Below are 18,237 nucleotides of genomic sequence, written 5' to 3'. Positions count from 1 at the left end.
TTGGACAGACACTCAGTGCTTGTAAGAAAATGCTTTTTATTAATTTGGTCCGTTGTGTATATCTTTGACGGAGTCTCGACCCTTGAAATGGTATAAGAAACCATATATCAGCTTGTCCACAACAAACATGATTAATGTTTTGTAGAATTGACTAATATATGAGCAATTGCTTGATGATCGATGACTTTCATAACTTCCGACATAACATGAACATATTAAGCAAGCCAGTATAGCACAGTCCTTCATGAGCCTCTGGTTATCATTAGTTGGTAATAATGCATTTTAATGTTCATGCACATTATATATGGCATACGATTGCTCACTGAATCACTTATGATAAAGCTTGCAATATAACATTCTTTAATCTTTATGAACATGGTGCAGTATAAAAAATGAATTACCTTTCAAATTTCTTGTTTATTTCAAAATAATCATTGTGTACACAATATTAAAAAGACACTTGCCAAACTTATAGCGGGTAGTCATTATTTAAGTTTACTTTTCAGATTGTATATAAACAAACCAAACCATCATTTTCGCTGAGCACTTTCATTGCTGCATATGCAGCAATGTTTTACTTGTATGTTTTTAAAGTTTATATTTTTTACCGAATTTGTCTACCTTAAGACACACAAAAGTGCTTTATTACCAATAAATCTTTAATATAGGGAAATTTCGAACATTTCTAAAATTGCACTTTTTTGTCCCGATTAAGTGAAATTATTCTTTGTTATACCGTTTCTGAAAATGTTCAGATGCTTTGCAATTGCAGTTTTTTAAGGATATTGTTTTAGTGTTGGTAAGAAATGTTCCTCATCACGGATTTGTAATTAAAAAATTCTACATAATAAAACCTTTGAACATGCTTAATGTCATTCAAGAAGAAACACGGTCTATATATCTGAACCTAGACTTAAAGCTGCACTCTCACAGACTGAACGTTTGAACAACTTTTTTATTTTTTGTCTTGGGACGAGCCAATTTTGGCTAAAATGCATGTAAACCAGTCATATAAGACTGCTGACAAAAAATTGATTGTAGATTTTTATATTTAATTTCAAAAATTGATGTTTTATGCATTTTTCTTAAACAGAAATGGTTTAAGCCGTAAGATTTCCGAACGGAAATATGCAAATCCGCAATCTGATCTTTTGTCATTCATCATTGGTTTGCAGATATTTACGCAAAAATTTGCTCATTCAAAGACAAAAAATAAAAAAAGTTGTAAAACCGGTAAATCTGTGAGAATGCAGCTTTAAGCTTTTCAAAAAAGTTGATTGAAAAGTGTATAGTAGATGTATGTTACATTATCAGTTTATCAAATCATCTACACCCACGTTCTAAACTTCCTGATTGTGCACTACATTTGTAAGATCATATGTCAAAGTTTATGAACGAGTGTACATGCAGACATGTTGACTCAAATCTTAAAGTTAATACTGGTTGTTTATTGGATAACGAACTTAGGTGAGAATAAGAACACTTATTATATATTTAAGTTGTATAACCTAAAATAATTAAGTACTTCTTAAGTAAATACACGTCGACAGCTAAACGCTGATGAGATAAGCTTTTACATGTTGATGAATTTTATAACATAACCAGGAAGTGAAATAACAGTCAAGAGAAACATCTGATATTTTGAAAACTAGGCTGTTTTATCTTGCTAAACGAACAATAATATTATTTAATTTTTTACACTATATTTTTTTTTATTTAAGCGTTAGTGATTCCATAGAAAACACTTTTTGCAGTATGAAATCTAGATGTTTTACCAAAAGGTAGTTAAGCTGTTATATATTAAGAAATGATCTTGTTTTGTTATAGATGCACTAAGTGATTTACTTTGTACCTTGCAACTTAGCTATTTATGTTCTTTAACTTTGTTGTTATAATAAATCTATAAATAAGAAATATATATAGTGTTATTCAATCATTTGTATTCTAACATTCTAAGCCTAAAACAATTTTCTTTTATGATTATAATTATTGTTGAGGTTAAATTTATAATATTAAGTTTTGTAAAATGCATAATGTAATAGAAACTTATTTAGATATGCATTGTTTATTTCATGTACATATTCATATTAATTTGAGTATAATAATAATAATAATAATAATAATAATAATAATAATAATAATAATAATAATATAATAATAATAATAATAATAATAATAATAATAATAATAATAATAATAATTATTATTATTATTATCATTATTATAATTACAATGATAATAATAATAATAATATGTTGACAATACCTAACAATACATCAGTTTTTACCTAAATGTTAACGAGAAATCTCATTAAAATTAATGAACTAAGTAAGTAGGACACTTTTCTGGTAAAAAGTCCCAAATGTTCCCACTGTAGCATGTAAACGATTGTTTCTTTTATTGTGTTTTACGTCTAATGTGAGCAATGTATTGTTGCATAGAAGATCGTTATCCATACCATGTATTGTTAGATATCTTAATATTGTATCTTATTTAACTCGGTGTAAATTGTGTTCTGTTATTTTAGAAGATACAGGTTTACTGACCCCCATGGAGGTGTCAGTGTCTTCATTTAATCTGACATATTTGTATAAGAGCGACGAGATCTTGACGTCAATGATGTAGAATGCCTTTGGCTAAATTACTCAAATAAACTAAACGTCTTCTGTTGGGTACATTTTGCAGACCACCTAATTCCACCATATATGTACTTGAATCCATTACCAACCCTTTATAACTGGTGGCTGATACCGTTATAAAAGACATAGTCATTACAGGTGATTTAAACTTTGAATTGTATAAATCATTATTTGATCAAATGTTTGAGTCCGTATATCAACAATTCAATATGTCACAAGTCATCCGTGGCGCTACTCATTTTACCGAAACCTTAGAATATCTTCTCGACATATTCTTAGTTTCATCATCAGATATTGTTTTAAATGTTGTCTTTGAGAACCATTCCTGGATCAGTTTGTTCGTTAACACTGCCCTCTTGCATATTGAAATTAAACAAAACGGTCGAATCATCATTAATTTTAACGAAAATCTGGAAACGTTCATATTGCATATTCTTTCGCGAGCCTATCTCAATTTACTTATTCCGTCCCGAGTAGGTGATACAACCTCTTACAATCTTCGGGATTCTGTTAACTTTCGTAATATGTCTTGTAAAACTCAATTGTTATCGAATTCATAACTGCCAACTACAATATTTTCATGGAATGCACTTCCGGAAACAGTTCGTTCCTCTACAGCCTTGCCATCCTTCTGGTACAATCGTAACAAGAATAAACAATCAGTTCCTCATTTCTACGTTGAAAGTAATCGCAAATTAAGTTTCATTCATCCCAGGCTAGGGATGTACTGTAGTAATCTTAATGAACATTTGTTCTCCAAATATTCATTAACAGTCTAAATTGTGGTGAAATTAAGGTCACCCATCATTTCTTCTACACCTGTCCCCTATATCATGCACAAAGGCATCACCTATTCGACCAATTGTCCGCTATTATTCGTTTAAGCACGTTCCGCACTACATTCGCTTAACTTAACGTTTTTGATTTCCTTAAGCTAATTTAGAACAACCTTGACACTACAACTTTCTTGACCTATCTATGCTCCCCCCCCCCTCTTCCTGCTCGTTTAGTTACTCCCACTGGCTACTTTCATACTCAAATACTTCATATATTTGTCATTCATTTTTCACCTTATATATCACATTTAAAGATAACATAACTCTTCAAATAGTTTCAACAATTACATTATTACAAGCAGCTTGAAAGAGTGATAGACGCGAGGCATAATATAAGCTTACAAGCTTCCTTCTCAGTTTTGTCGAAATTATTTTGTTATGTGCATACATCAATTTTTTACTTTCAGTATTATTATCTCAGAAAAATCTTTGATCATGCTTTAGCTTTGTGAATCCAAAAAATGCCCTTTTGATATAAGTATTGTTTAAACCAATGGATCTTATATTTACTTAACGCTACATGCAAGTTTTTGCACTACAGTGGCAATAAAAGATTGTTTAGAACCAGATGCAGAAACGCTACATATAATTTATACTTTATGTTTCGCAAAGCAGTATACAAGACAGTCAAAGGGAACAGTGCTTGTAGGACAATGGGGCTAACAACATTATTCCCAATTTACTGTATAAATAGTTTGTACTAATTAACAATGATTGAAACCTAAGTTAACGAAATTGCCTGTTGATGTGATACTAACAGAGATGGTTTGGCCGTACTGATACTATTTGGTGGTTACCGGCACAACGTAGTGATCCGATTATATGAATTATTTCCAAATGTTTCATACACTGTTTATATGTTAGCAATATGGTGTTGGTATTATGACATATTTAAACACAAACAGCGATTTAATTGCTCCATTACAACAACCTATATGATAATAATACTTATCATACTTGATAATTATTTCCTTGGGAAAACAATCCGTACTTTAAATTCTCAAACTTATATCAATTGCGAAAGGTTGATACTAATGATCGACTCAGACTGTAAACTGATTGTTAACTAATTAGAACTAAAGTGTTACATTTAAAGAAGCATGCATGTCCATTGATAACGTCCTTTGAGTATTGTCGAAACACAATGTGGTTACGGACTCAAACTGAATTGAAGCAGAGTATAGCAAACAGTTAACATATTGCGTATATTATGACTTAAAGTCAATATAGTTTTGAGTTAAAAAAAACATAGGATAAAATAATTTGAAGTTGACGTCTAATAGGATGAATAGGGTTATTATTAGTTACACTCAAGTCAGCTTAGATGTTGCAGTTCAGTTTAAGTGTTGGACATTGGAGACAAACATTTCACATGCACGTTTCTAGTAGCGTGTGCAATCCACTGTCATCAACATGATTAACTCAATATCCGTTAATAGTGTTGTTTTGATTTTTTTGATTTTCTAGGGAGAATCAATCAATTAATATGTTAAATATGGTTGGTTCTGAATGCTTTTCATTTATACACACACTCGTTAGCTGAATGGAGCGCATAACTAGTAGTTAGCATGATTGACTCGAAAAACATGAAATGTCGTAGTAATGGACACTGCTGATCTTTTTATTACAACGACAATGTTATTAAATTACAAACCGATGCAGCAAATATTCGATCACGTTTCCTTAGCTCTCAGTGCTTTTTATTCTCAATGCAACTGTACACAATTAAGAAATAAAATTTGACATTTTGCATTTTATTAGGGTATATGAGTATTAAGTCCAAAGGACTCCACCACTATTTTGAACAGTCCCATTGCATACCATACCCCAATAAAATGCAAAATGACGAATTTAAATACTTATATTTACATTTATTTAAATGTTCATTGTTGCTAAAGTAAATAGATCATTTTAGAGCATTTTCACTTTTTTTCTTTCTTTGGATGTATTAATCGGTGTGTGAATTAGAACAGCTACCGTAACCTAAGTTTATACAACAATGAATGTGCAGATAAAATATTTTCTTATTCATAGGTTTAATTTCTGTATTTTCAAGGACAAGTATATTATAAATACATATCATAACTGTATTACAACTAGAAAAATACAACTGAAGTTGTGAAACATTCACAATAACAAGAAAAACGACAGAATTATCGCCACATGCAAAGTTCTCATTATATATCGCGATTAATCGCGATCAAAGCGTTTGTCAGTCACGAGTTTTCAAATTGGAAATAAATTCCAGTTAATTTACTTGTTTAGCGTTATGTCGAAAGAGCAGTTGGTGTATGAACCATGTTGAAATACGGTGTTGGACAAATCATCAATTGCATTGTCATTTCTTTGGAACTTTACACCGGATGAAACGACTGTGGCGGTGGGTGAAGTAACGTGTTTAGCAATGGGAACTTTTGCGGAAGTAGCGCCAGAGGACGCGAGAAGACTTAGTGTTGAACTGAGCTGTTTCTTCTGGACGTTGCTGGGTGCTCTACTTATGACTGTACTGACGCCTCATTTCTGTGCCCGGACATGAACATTATATGACGAGCTTCAAGGCCGCTGTCTTTAATTGTTTGGATGGCTGTGGCCCTGACACTGTGTGCGGTGAACCAACCTTTGGTTTGCTTGCTTTGAAAATGTCAGCCATGAAATTGCAGTATGACCGCCTTGATAAACCAAATGGCATTAGCGTCAGGTCTTCCAATGGCATCCTTGACATCATCGAGGCAGATTTGTCGGTTTTACAGATGAGTAACTTCAACATTGCTACAAGACAATATGGGCCACCTGTCGTATACATTCTAAGTTCCGATGGAGCCTCGTCCTGTGTAAGCCCACCTCGGAAGTTTTTTTTTGCTGCGTCTTGTGCTTCAGGTTGAAATACTCAATTCCGTCATAATTTTCAGTTAACTCAAAGGAGTTGAAATTCAATGCCGCGTGACACGAAGAGGAGAGCAAGTTGGAACTATACACACTGTCGCAGAATTATTTGAGAGCATGCAGCATTGGCTAAGAACCTGGAAATGGTTTTAAGGTCGCTTGATCGATGATAGGCTTGTGATGCGTGAGTCGGGAAAGTCCGGCCTTGGTTTGTTCTTTCATGAAACCATCAAGTGTGCGATTTGCAGCCTTTAATGATGTTCCATGTAAACTGTCTATGTTGCGACTAAGTTCGGTCAGATGTCTGCTCAGACAAGATCGTATATTCATCATACTATTATTGTGGTACACTTTAGACACAGCAGAGCCTTTGAGCGCCTTTCTGATGGCTGCGGGCGACTTCGCAGTAGAACTTGCGCAAAATCTGGACAAGTAACTCTTCTGAGACAGTAGACATGTAACGAGGCTCAGCATATCTAGATCTGTGTCAATCTGGAGTTAGAAAAAGCATTTTTGAACACATTTTCCTAAAATAATTTGTGCATTTAATATGAAATCAGTGTTAATAATGCTATTATAATAGATGGTTTCAATTTCATTTCCCTGTTAAATGAATTTTGTTTATATTTTTAATATCGTGTTAAAATATCTTTCTATGTAAATGATTAAGTTTTAAACACTCTTTTTGTACATTTTTTATGTGTTAAAATTAATTCGTTTATTATGCACCAGTTGGAGGATCAAAAGTAAATATTGAACACTAACTTTTCACATAAGATGAAAAACAAAACAATTTCATACCTTGAAATACCTTTACTGCCCACTTTGTGTTTTCTCTTGTTCTCTTTGACTGGTGCGACTCTTCAAAAACCTTTATGTCTTCCTCACCAGCCCTTCTGAACCTGGCACAATCTTCTTGTTCTTCCTTCAGTTCTCGTTCTTCCTTCTGTTCTTGTTTCAATTGAATTGTCAGATGCTTTAAAATCAAAATGTCAATTTCAAATTCCGAAATAAGTCGTCATCATTTTCATTTTATAGTTCTTCAAATGTTCCATCCATCATTAAATCAAAATCTAGATTGAAAGTTTTCGTAGTCTGCATTATTTTGACATGTTGCCAATAATTTTATTACGAGTTCCGTAGTAAATATGCCAGCCCATTAGTATTATTGCGCCCAATAAAAGGCGTATCGTAACAGAAGTATCGAACAATTTCGATGGGAAATGTCATTGCACTTAATACAGAAATAATGTGAAATTGATAAACAACAACCATCGTTAAGGAATGAAGTGTTATGTAAATATTCAGACGTAGAAAAATGAACAGGGTATACCTCCAATAGATTGAACATTTCAGATGCTTACTTGATTTTTGTAAATTCAAGGGTTAACGGATTTTAAATGGAATATTAAATGGGAGAGCTGATTAGGATAAAAAAAATATTTGTTTATCCACAGGGCAGTAGTTTATATATATTAGTTTTGTGTAAAAGTGAATGTTTTAATTATATCATAATTATTTCGAAAATATGAGATATTGCGAGACCACTGTTTGAATAACTTAATTCTAGAATAATGTTTTAATGGTAATACTAAGTAATAGTTAGATTACATGAAGTAAATTATTAATGATTAAAAATGGGCGGTGTAAGCGTAGCGAACGAGCCTTTCTGAATCATAAATATATTACTTCAGGTCACCTAACTGACATAGAGTACAACAGCATTTGCTAATACATTGTCAACGCATATCTCACGCAGGGAGTGTGTATCGGAAGAGTGGCAGTAGGCGGACCTTTAAACACGCGCGAAAGTTGACATTCTTAATGATGATGTCTACTACGTAATAATTGCCTATGAACAATGTTATTGGCTGGAAATGTAGATTTCTAAATATTTTCTAAGCATTCAAATACTGTTTATAGCCTAAAAGACCTAAAAGGCAACTTTTTTAAGTTTTTATGGAATTTCTAAAAAAAATGTGCTTTTGGTAGCTTATCTGATAAAAAGTGACACCGAGTATAAACTGCTAGTATAACGCAAATACAGCTGGAAATATTGGTGAAGTTGACAACAGTCTTAGCTTTTAGCTGCGATTATTGATACTGTTTGTTTAACATTATTTGAGAAAGGTCTGCGTACATAAGCCAATATGTAAGCAAGTTTGTATTTCATGAAGAAATTCATATATGAAAGCAAACAGACAGAGACGTAAGAATATAGTGAATTGCCAAATGCTAAAGCATATCTGAGAAATACAAAGGAAAATGTTGTGAAAGGTATCACAATTAAACACCTGATGACTTTTTTTAAAGCTCAAGATGATCCTAACCAAGTGTGGTCAATTTCAGTTGAATGTGTTTTAATTGTGTGGCGAAATGCAGAAAATGTGTGATGAGCTTAGCATATAATTGTCTTGTAAATGTGCGTGTGTATGGTAACTATAAATTTAGAAACCATTACAATGTCGGACTGAAAATCTCAATGAAAACGACAAGAATTGAATTTGCGTTTTATTCTACTAGTTACACGAAGAAAATTATGTTGCATTATAAGACAATGTTGAAGGTTAGGTAATTATAATTCTTATCTTTAACTTACCATTGATATAAAAAGAAACAATTTCATGAAAGTTTATTTTTTCAGCGATAGGCGTTACGTTGTCAGGGAACGGTACATTCGGAGGTTTCACAGTCCAGGAGAACTCATCCCTGCAACTGATGTGCTTTACGTCTACCGATGTGAACTATGTTACCTATTATGTAAGACTATTGTCATTAACACCTATGACAATAACCTCAGTAGGTTACGGCCCATCAGGCTGTGGCACCTACCCCGCACCGCCATCCTACCTGAGCTGCTTCTGTGTTAGTAGAAGGGAGTACGCCTGTGTCATCCGGACCGTCACCAGAAACATGAACGAGGACGTTTGGTATTGTCTACCTCCAGGCGGAGATTTATCTGACGAAAGTGGTGATCAAACAATTGTCGTTACAAGTATGTATTGACGTCGTAACACGTATGTTTAATATACGCTTCATCTATTGGAAATATTATTTAAAAAGTTACTTTCAATCATCGTGGTAGTTAAGTTGAAACAAAACCCTTTACGTATATGTTCAAGGGAATTAATCCAAATCGGATTGCCATTCAGAATTCAGAATGCACGAACTATCCCCGTGGTTTATATTCATCTATTCTGATAGCACATCCAACGAAAAGTTTCTAATTCAATATGAATGAAGATGAAGGAAATATCCATTTTCTTGATATCCATTAAAAAATCTTTAAAAGTTTTAAAATGATACAATAGTTATTTATCTTTGATTTTAATCATATACTAGTGATATAACATGCTATGGTTGTGTACTCTATATTTTTTATCAATATAAACAATTCAACTAAACTACGAAGCACAATGTGTACAATATAAGACTATGGTTGCTTGAAATTCATTTCAGTTGTATCTATACTATCATTAAAATATCAATAAAAACCAAATTTATAGTGTTTTGAAGACGTGATTGCGTAGATTAAGCCAAAGTTATTTGAGTTGTTTGACGTCATTAATGTGCTTCTCCTGGCTATGTCTGCTCTATTTTGAATTGAATTGACTTAGAAGTACATTGTACTTATCTTTAATAACACATATTACGAGAGTGTATCTTTATGCTTCTTTAGGTATTAAACATTGGCACATATTCCATTGAATTTTATGCAATAGGTCTACGTATTTCTGGAACAACACTCGTTAAAACTGATTTCTTATGAGTTGCATCACGCATATTAACTTAAGTGCTAGAAAACTGAACTGATTCTAATGTAGTATCGCATTGGTGAATTTAAAAGCGGCCTTAATAGATAATTCTCTGTACTGCTGTTTTACGCTGCATTATTAAGACCTATATTATCTTAAATGTTTATGGCTTCATATATGTAATCTCCATTGCATTGGACACTGTTCCGGCCAATCTCTAAATGTATACTAAGGATAATTTTAGCTTGATACTTCAAAGGTATCTGTGTTTTAACTGTCTGCAAAGTATATACTTTTTCGAAATTTATTTACATTATTCAATTTAAGGCGCCAACGTTTTGATTATTGTGAGCGAAGGACGATGTAAATATTCTGTTCCGTTGTAGAAATTTTTACTCTTTTTCTTTTTTGATTTTTATCAGTTTTTAATCCAATGCACTTAAACTTGCATACACATATTTGTATTGGTTCATCTAAAAGAAAGAATAAAACGATGGCCGGGTACTTTCGCTAATGGTTTGTTATGAATGATAGCTTTAATATTGTTAAACTTTACTATACTATGATATTCTTGTGTAATTTTGTTTTTTTAAAAGAAGGTCTGTACGAATCCAACATTTGCTTGCGTTGTATTATTCATTATGTGCTCTTAGCCGTATAATAATGAACTATATTGTATTGCTTCACCATGAAATCAAACATGAAGCGATGCAGTGCATGCTTCATGTTTGGAGGCACACACGCGTTTAAACATTGTTCACTTGTATAACACCTATCTCTTGGCGACTATACCATTGTTCCTTTGCGTCCTTGTGTAATTCCGTCTGTAAGCATATTTATACCTTTATGTCCACATGCAAATGATAATGAAAACAATTTGATATTACCTTTGTCCTGAATATTTAAACGTTCTGTCATTGGTTCTATTTCTCTAATGCCCGCTCTGCAGCTTGAATCAATGTTTTTTTACTACGTATATAATTAAAATGAACTGTAAGTTGTTTGTTCACAGTCGGTATAACCGCGGTGTCTATGATATTTCCGGCGGGCAGCTCCGTGTCCGTCATAAACAACACTGCCAGACAATTCCGGTGTGAGACATCTGCCGGGAACCCCCAGGCCACTGTGGAGTGGTACAAGGATAGCGGTACACCGGACAGGGCGGATGACACTCATATAACTACCGGGACAGAAATAGACACTAGCGCTAGTGATACCCTGATTGTTACTATCGGTAAACTGACGTTGACTGTGCAGAAAAACGACCAGGAAGTGGGCGTTTACTGCAGGGCAAACAACGGACGGGATTGGCTCTATTCCTCCAGTGTTGTCTTAGATATTCAGTGTAAGTATTAATTGTTGAACATCTAGTCACCTATGTTGTATAGAAAAGACAGATCGTGCATTGATACTCCTATACTCCTCAAAGTTGTCTTAGATATTCAGTTTTAGTACGACTGTATTTTTGTTCTTGCAGTCACTTATGTATAAGAATAACATACACGACATGTAGCTATTTAACTGTATTCCTCAGGTTATATTAAACGAATTTTCCGGATGAAATGTTTCATCTGAAGTCACCTTTGTAATCTCGTCAATTATAGTAGACACATTCTTGTCAATTATAGTACACACAAACAGGGCTTGATTACAGAGGAGAAAATGTCGCTGTCTGCCTGTATGTCTCAAGTTATGTCTTTTTATTCAGTGTAGATGTATACATTGTTGGACTTATGGTCACCTTCGTTGAAAACTATTTTTTTTATTTTTTTATTAACGTGTATATTTCATTAAATTAGACTCTATATTTCGTAAGGAATAAATAACATGTACAATTTAGTAGCAAGACACAACCCATGTTGTCAACAAAAATATACTAGGACTGTGTTATTTATTCATAATAATGTTGTAACTAATATTGCATATGTGAGCGTGATAAAGGACAGCAAAGACAGAGTGTATTCCTTTTTAAAAATGTACCAATAACGATTATTATCATGTTTTAAATAATGCTTGTCTTATATATGCTCAAAGGTTTAGGCTTTGTAGAAAATTACAAAAAAATATACTGGAAATCAATATCAATACCAACATACAACAGAGAAATATTTCCCATAAAAGTGTTGCCAAATACGCAATAAATCACTGACCATACCCAAGAACTTTATAACAGAGATGTAAGAGACATATATTTCATCTATATAACTGATCAGAGTATATTAATCACTTTAGATGTCAACATTTACGATACTGATATAACACTTTAGAAAATCTCCAAGATTGAGTACAAAGCTCATAGGAACGAATCAGGCGACAACACATTACATGTTCCATATAGTTACGTAATGCTTACATACTAACACTTTCTGTTTTTTATCAATACATCAGTAAGTAGTAAAACTATCAAATACTTACACCATGCGGGGTTGTATGACTCTTTATATTAAATTTTAGTGTGGGATATACGATGCCAATACAACGTACAACTTATAATTACTGAAACAAAACAAAATACCAAAGTCCACACAGTAGCGATATAACTGAGACGCCCAATAAGACCTGCTTTGGTTACTTCGTAAAATCATACATAAAATTGCAGTTCCAGATCAAGTTGCAATATCGACAATTCTATTTTGATGGCATGGTTTCTGTATTACGACTATATCATTCACGTCATATTTGTTGAAATCTGAGATTGTCACAAACTTTTGTTACAAAGACTTTGGGTTCGGAATCGCTGAAAAACCACTGGAATGGATAACATCATACCTTTAAGATAGAACACAGACATTATTCATTGATGGTGTGCTGTCAAACCCGGTCACACTGAATTTTAGTGTCCGTTTTGGGGCCGAAATTTTTAACATTGTACACTTAACCTCTTGGTGTCATTTGCAAAGAGCATGGGCTGCAATACCATCTTAACGCCGATGACTCACAGCTGTATCTATCTTTTAAACCATTAGATGACATTTCTAAGAAAGAAACATTACAACGTATTCAATCGTGCCTTCGCGACATAATATCATGAATGAATTTAAACATGCTCAAACCTAACACTGACAAAACAGAAGTCATTATGTTCTCATCTCCTCATAACTCCAAACTCATTGAAGATCTATCGGTAACCGTCGGTGACCCGGAAATAAAATAGTCTGTTTATGTAAGAAATTTAGGTGCAATCTTTGATTCAAACATGAACATGGAAACTCACGTTAATTCGGTATGCAGATCATGTTTAATACATCTTAGACAAATAGGCAGAATTCAGAAATATGTGGCAACTTGTGACTTCATTGGTTATCTCGCGCATAGATTAACGCAATACACTACTGTATGGAGTAACTCAAACATTAATCAACACACTGCAGATCGTTCAAAATACAGCTGCCCGCTTTATTACCAGAACCTTACGGTACGATCATATCACACCTGTACTTAAAGAACTACATTTGCTACCTGGGCAATACAGAATTCAGTTGGAAATTTTAAAGCATACCTACAAAGCTTTAAACGGAAATTCACCAGAACATTTGGAAGAAATGTTATGTGTTTACAAACCACGAAGGAATCTCGATCTCAATACAAAGCACTTACTCTAGTGATACCAAAAAGTAAAACTGTAACCTACGGCGACCGACGATTTGAATATGCAGCTCCGAAACAGTGGAACGACTTACCCTCCGGTGTGAGAGATTCATGTTCATAGTGTTTTTTCAAACGTGCACTTAAACCACACTATTTCAAACAAGCGTATGAATAGCATTTTTACCAGGAATAATCTGTGACAATGATTTACGAAGACTGTGTGACCACTACGTGATTTTAAACATAATTGTACAACCTGTTTTAAATCTACCATGATCTTTTAGTACAGTGACATATCCTGTGTAAACTGTTTTAGACTATTGATCTTATATATAAATGCAATTTAGATGTCGGGTGTAAATTATATTACTATCATTTTTAATATTTTCAAAGTTTCGCTAGACTATTTGTTATCGTATGATATTGATATTTAGTATTTTAATTTCAGACGACTAGTTTTATATCACATTCTATTTTATTGTTTTATATTTTTCAGTATGTCTTACATTTATTGTTCAAAAGCTGCCTAGTAGTTTAATGATATTGCTTGAAGTTAGCTATCAGATTATATCGCATTAAATCGCCTTTGAACGTGTATTTGAAAAGGGCGCTATATAAGTTGGGTAAATGCTACTACTACTACTACTACTACTAATAATAATAATAATAATAATAATAATAATAATAATAATAACAACCAACACTGGCTGATTCAAGGTAACAACCCAATCTCAAGACGTTCACCATTGCTTTTGATAGATAAAAGGAACATCTATATGTAAGAATTTTTTATTGAACGCAGGGACGTCATTACTCAGTACACAACATTTTGAATATACATGGAATTTTTCAAAACGACTCAGTGTTTTCTCTTTTGAATCTAAAAAAGAAGGTGGTAGGCATACAGTAGTAAAATGTTAATCAACCAACGAAATACTATACCATTGTTCCGAGGTACCATTCCGACATGCACCACTATACATATAAACTGTATAATACTTCAGCTCTATTAACAGATGTACCTTCCACTCCGAAAGTATCCTACAAGGGTTCCGAGGTTACCTCCCCTGTACGATTAATATCCGGGCGTTCCATGGCGCTCATATGCAGCAGCATTGGGAACCCGAGCCCCACTTACACCTGGACATACCCTGGTGGAGGCTCACATAGTGGATCCACGATCACACTTGCGATCGTGCTGAAAACACACGCCGGAGGTGTAACGTGTACAGCAATGAACACGTTGTCACCTACAGGAGGGGCAGCGGTTGTCATGACACGAACAACAACCATCTCTCTTCAGGTTCTATGTAAGTATGACTCAGTTCAAGAAGATAGAGTACTGAATTGAGAGCAAATTAATTTTCGTTTTGGGCTTTACATTTATTTAACCAATAAATGGGTATGCAAGATATCTCGAAATTTCTCATCAAACTTTGAATAAGTTATCCAAACCAGTAAAGATTGTCATCTTATACGAAATTATATCCCCATATTGTTATGAAATATACAAGTTTCTAAAAAGCTTAAGACGGTTTCAAGGTATGTCAATGTCAAAGTGGAATGGTTGTTCTGTGTTAAAGATGTTCAGTGTATTATGCCCTCTGAAAAAGTGCATTGTCCAATTAGCGGAGTCAATTTTGGGGTATGTTTCGTTTCTGCGGATGGACTGTTTTCTAAACGCAGCTTGGTTTTAGGAACTTTAGGAATTTTACCTAACTGTCTTAGGGTGAACCTTTAATATTCAATTAAAGTGTTTCAATTTTTTATCGCATTTTGTAAAAAAAAACTGTTAATTTAGTTTACGATCAAATATGGAAGCATGAATAAATGTTTATTTTCGAATAGTTATACGGAAAGTGACGATGTACAAATGTACACGTACATCGGGTATCACCGTATTGATTTTCATTGGTTGTTGTTAGTAAGCATGTACAAAAATGTCTTACCGAGCTGAACGTGCCTTATTTGAGCAATGAATGACAAGCTTTACTGGTTCCCACTAAATTAACAAATTATTTTAAGGGCTAAGAAAGGAAGTAGGTCCTTATATACACGAAGGGTAGAAGGACCTCATCCTCGTAATAAGTATTTTAACCTAAAATGATTTCGATGTACTACATTATTATCCTTTAAGCCGATTTGTATTGCGTTAATGATTCATGAGAATTGGTGTCAGTATAAGTGAGGAAATTTGGACAATAAAAGATTAATCATTATCTTCTACAGGCTTTTTTAGTCTCAATATTAAATGTGACAATGGCAAATGAATGAGTACATGACTGAGATATTGTCTTTAGTTATTTCCCTTTAAGTTGTATAACGCAGCTAATAAACACATGCAAATTTCACAAGTATTATCAAATTATTTTACGAATCACGGATACTCTTTCTTTTCATGTCTTCTATTTCCCAATTTAATCTCAAACAAATAAACTCAGATCAAGCAGAGTTAGTTTATCCTTCAAGAAAAAAATACATCGTATTCTTGATGTCAAAATTTAAAAACAGTTTACAACATTAAATTTTATGGAAATAATTGATCAAATTTGCCGTTTTGTTTTGCTAAGTCAATGTCAACGCTAAATCGAAAACGCCACCTTACTAAACACCGCGGTTACCGGTGCGCCATGCAATTTATCACAACAACTCGTACAAATACGTTACCTTTTATGGTAACATAAGTTTAAGACCGTTTAGGACAAACCCTTTTAAACACTTCCATTACTAGAAATAGTACTCGTATATACTTCGCTCCTGCCTGTAGTTCGCGGACATGGGTTCTGTGAATTATCTTAATATGAAACAATCATTCTACCCATTTAAACATAGAATGCACATAACCACTACTAGAGAATTTGCCATAAACAAATTAGTCTCCCCGTATATGTTATCTTACTTCAATTTCATCCGTAGATCCTCCAAGTAGACCATCATGCACCACCATTGGAACTTCTATCTCGACCTCTGCTGTATTAGTCGAGGGCACAGACAGCACTTTTAGCTGCATAAGTTACGCCAATCCGCCCCTGATTACGTACACATGGTCAACTCCTGGACGTGGACAAGTTTCCGGAGCCAATGTGACCCTGACCAAAGTCCATCACCATGCTGACCAAGGACAGTACACCCTGACAGCCACAAACACAATGGATCCCACAAGTGGAAACGTGGAAACGGGAACAAGCAACACATCGTTTTCGGTGGATATACAATGTGAGATTCTTCATATATTTAGATATGTAAGTGCTGTAAGAATGCTTCTACTAGTATCGCAACATTTTACCAAAGGATCCTCTGGTTACATGATCTCTAATAAATACAGTTGATTTCATTGTTTAAGTTTAAGCTTTGTCACCAGTGTTCGGAGGCAAGGTTTCTATATGCTTAAATACGTTTAAATATGTTACTTATGGCACGGTTAATAAATCAAAGCTCCAGACTTTGAATCCGAATTGTTTTTTCTCACGAGCGGGTAATTTTATACTGTTGACTTTGTTTAAAAGATGGTATCAGAGCATTCATATTTTGGGGGTAATTCCCGAAATATACAGTACCATAGCTTTAATGTAAAAATTACATACATTGATAATGATTGGTATCCTAAAAATGAAATCATTAAAACGGGTTATTGAACAGAGCAATCTATATGTGCATGTATATTCCGTCTACTATTCTGTTGGGGGCAGGCAATCTACAACGAATTTTGTATCAAGAATAGTATAGCTCATTGAAAACTTGTCTTCAGCATTCATTAACTGACATTTATTCAATCCGTTAACTATTCATAATAACAAAACAAAATCAGTTTGTGTCGCACTGTCATTATTGTTTGATCTGTCAATTATTCAGTTTTCAAAAATACTATAATAATAATAAGTATTACAGTGTTTGATATTAATGACCGATGTCGTCATCACTCATTTAATATTCTCTTTGTTTGGGCTATCTCATTTGTTTATTTATCAAATGTTTACAATGTTTTAGAAAAATACAGATATAACCGTTGTACTCAATTAGCTCAAGGGTTAAAATATGCGATACATATTTAGGAATATATTATATAATATGTAGGACACACCCGGCGTACTGAACTTCGAAAAACTAAAAACGATTTGTTCAGTAATATTCGTTTATTAAACTGACAGTGATTCGTTCAGATTGTTAGTGATTCATTTATCATACTAATGATTTGATAAGTGACTAGGGTAATGGTATTTTATGATCTCTTTATTTTAAAATACACATGTATTGTGATTGTTGAGACATTCAAAATAATATCATAAACAGTACAATTACCTCCAAATATTGTCATGACAGTTTTTGTCTCATTTTTTTCTAAAATTGTATTTATTTTTAATTATAAAAAAGTTTTAAAACATTAAGTTATTTTAATGGTTGTAATGTTAATTTACACTTTTTTACGTGTTCGCTGTTTATGATTTTACTAAAAAGTGTTAATGCGTCCATTATGATAAAATACTGTTGCAGAATAAGTAACAATGATAATGACTCTTTATGAAAAATGTTAGTGTT

The 18,237-nt window shown here is 33.4% G+C and overlaps 1 protein-coding gene across 1 annotated transcript in view; it reads left to right on the top strand.

The window, feature by feature from the left end:
• Window positions 1–1,326: 1,326 nt before the first annotated feature.
• Window positions 1,327–18,237, top strand: part of LOC128235821 (hemicentin-1-like) — a 51,497-nt gene continuing 34,586 nt past the window's right edge. The window contains exons 1-5 of the mRNA XM_052950614.1: window positions 1,327–1,467; window positions 9,003–9,353; window positions 11,126–11,458; window positions 14,718–15,011; window positions 16,618–16,917. Coding sequence (XP_052806574.1) covers window positions 1,413–1,467; window positions 9,003–9,353; window positions 11,126–11,458; window positions 14,718–15,011; window positions 16,618–16,917 — 1,333 coding nt within the window. The 5' untranslated portion in view covers window positions 1,327–1,412. The remainder of the gene's footprint in view (window positions 1,468–9,002; window positions 9,354–11,125; window positions 11,459–14,717; window positions 15,012–16,617; window positions 16,918–18,237) is intronic.

Source organism: Mya arenaria, chromosome 5, assembly GCF_026914265.1.
Source record: "Mya arenaria isolate MELC-2E11 chromosome 5, ASM2691426v1".
Lineage (NCBI taxonomy): Eukaryota > Metazoa > Mollusca > Bivalvia > Myida > Myidae > Mya > Mya arenaria.
The sequence above is the reverse complement of the archived record's forward strand: the minus strand, read 5'-3'. Positions and strand labels throughout refer to the sequence as shown.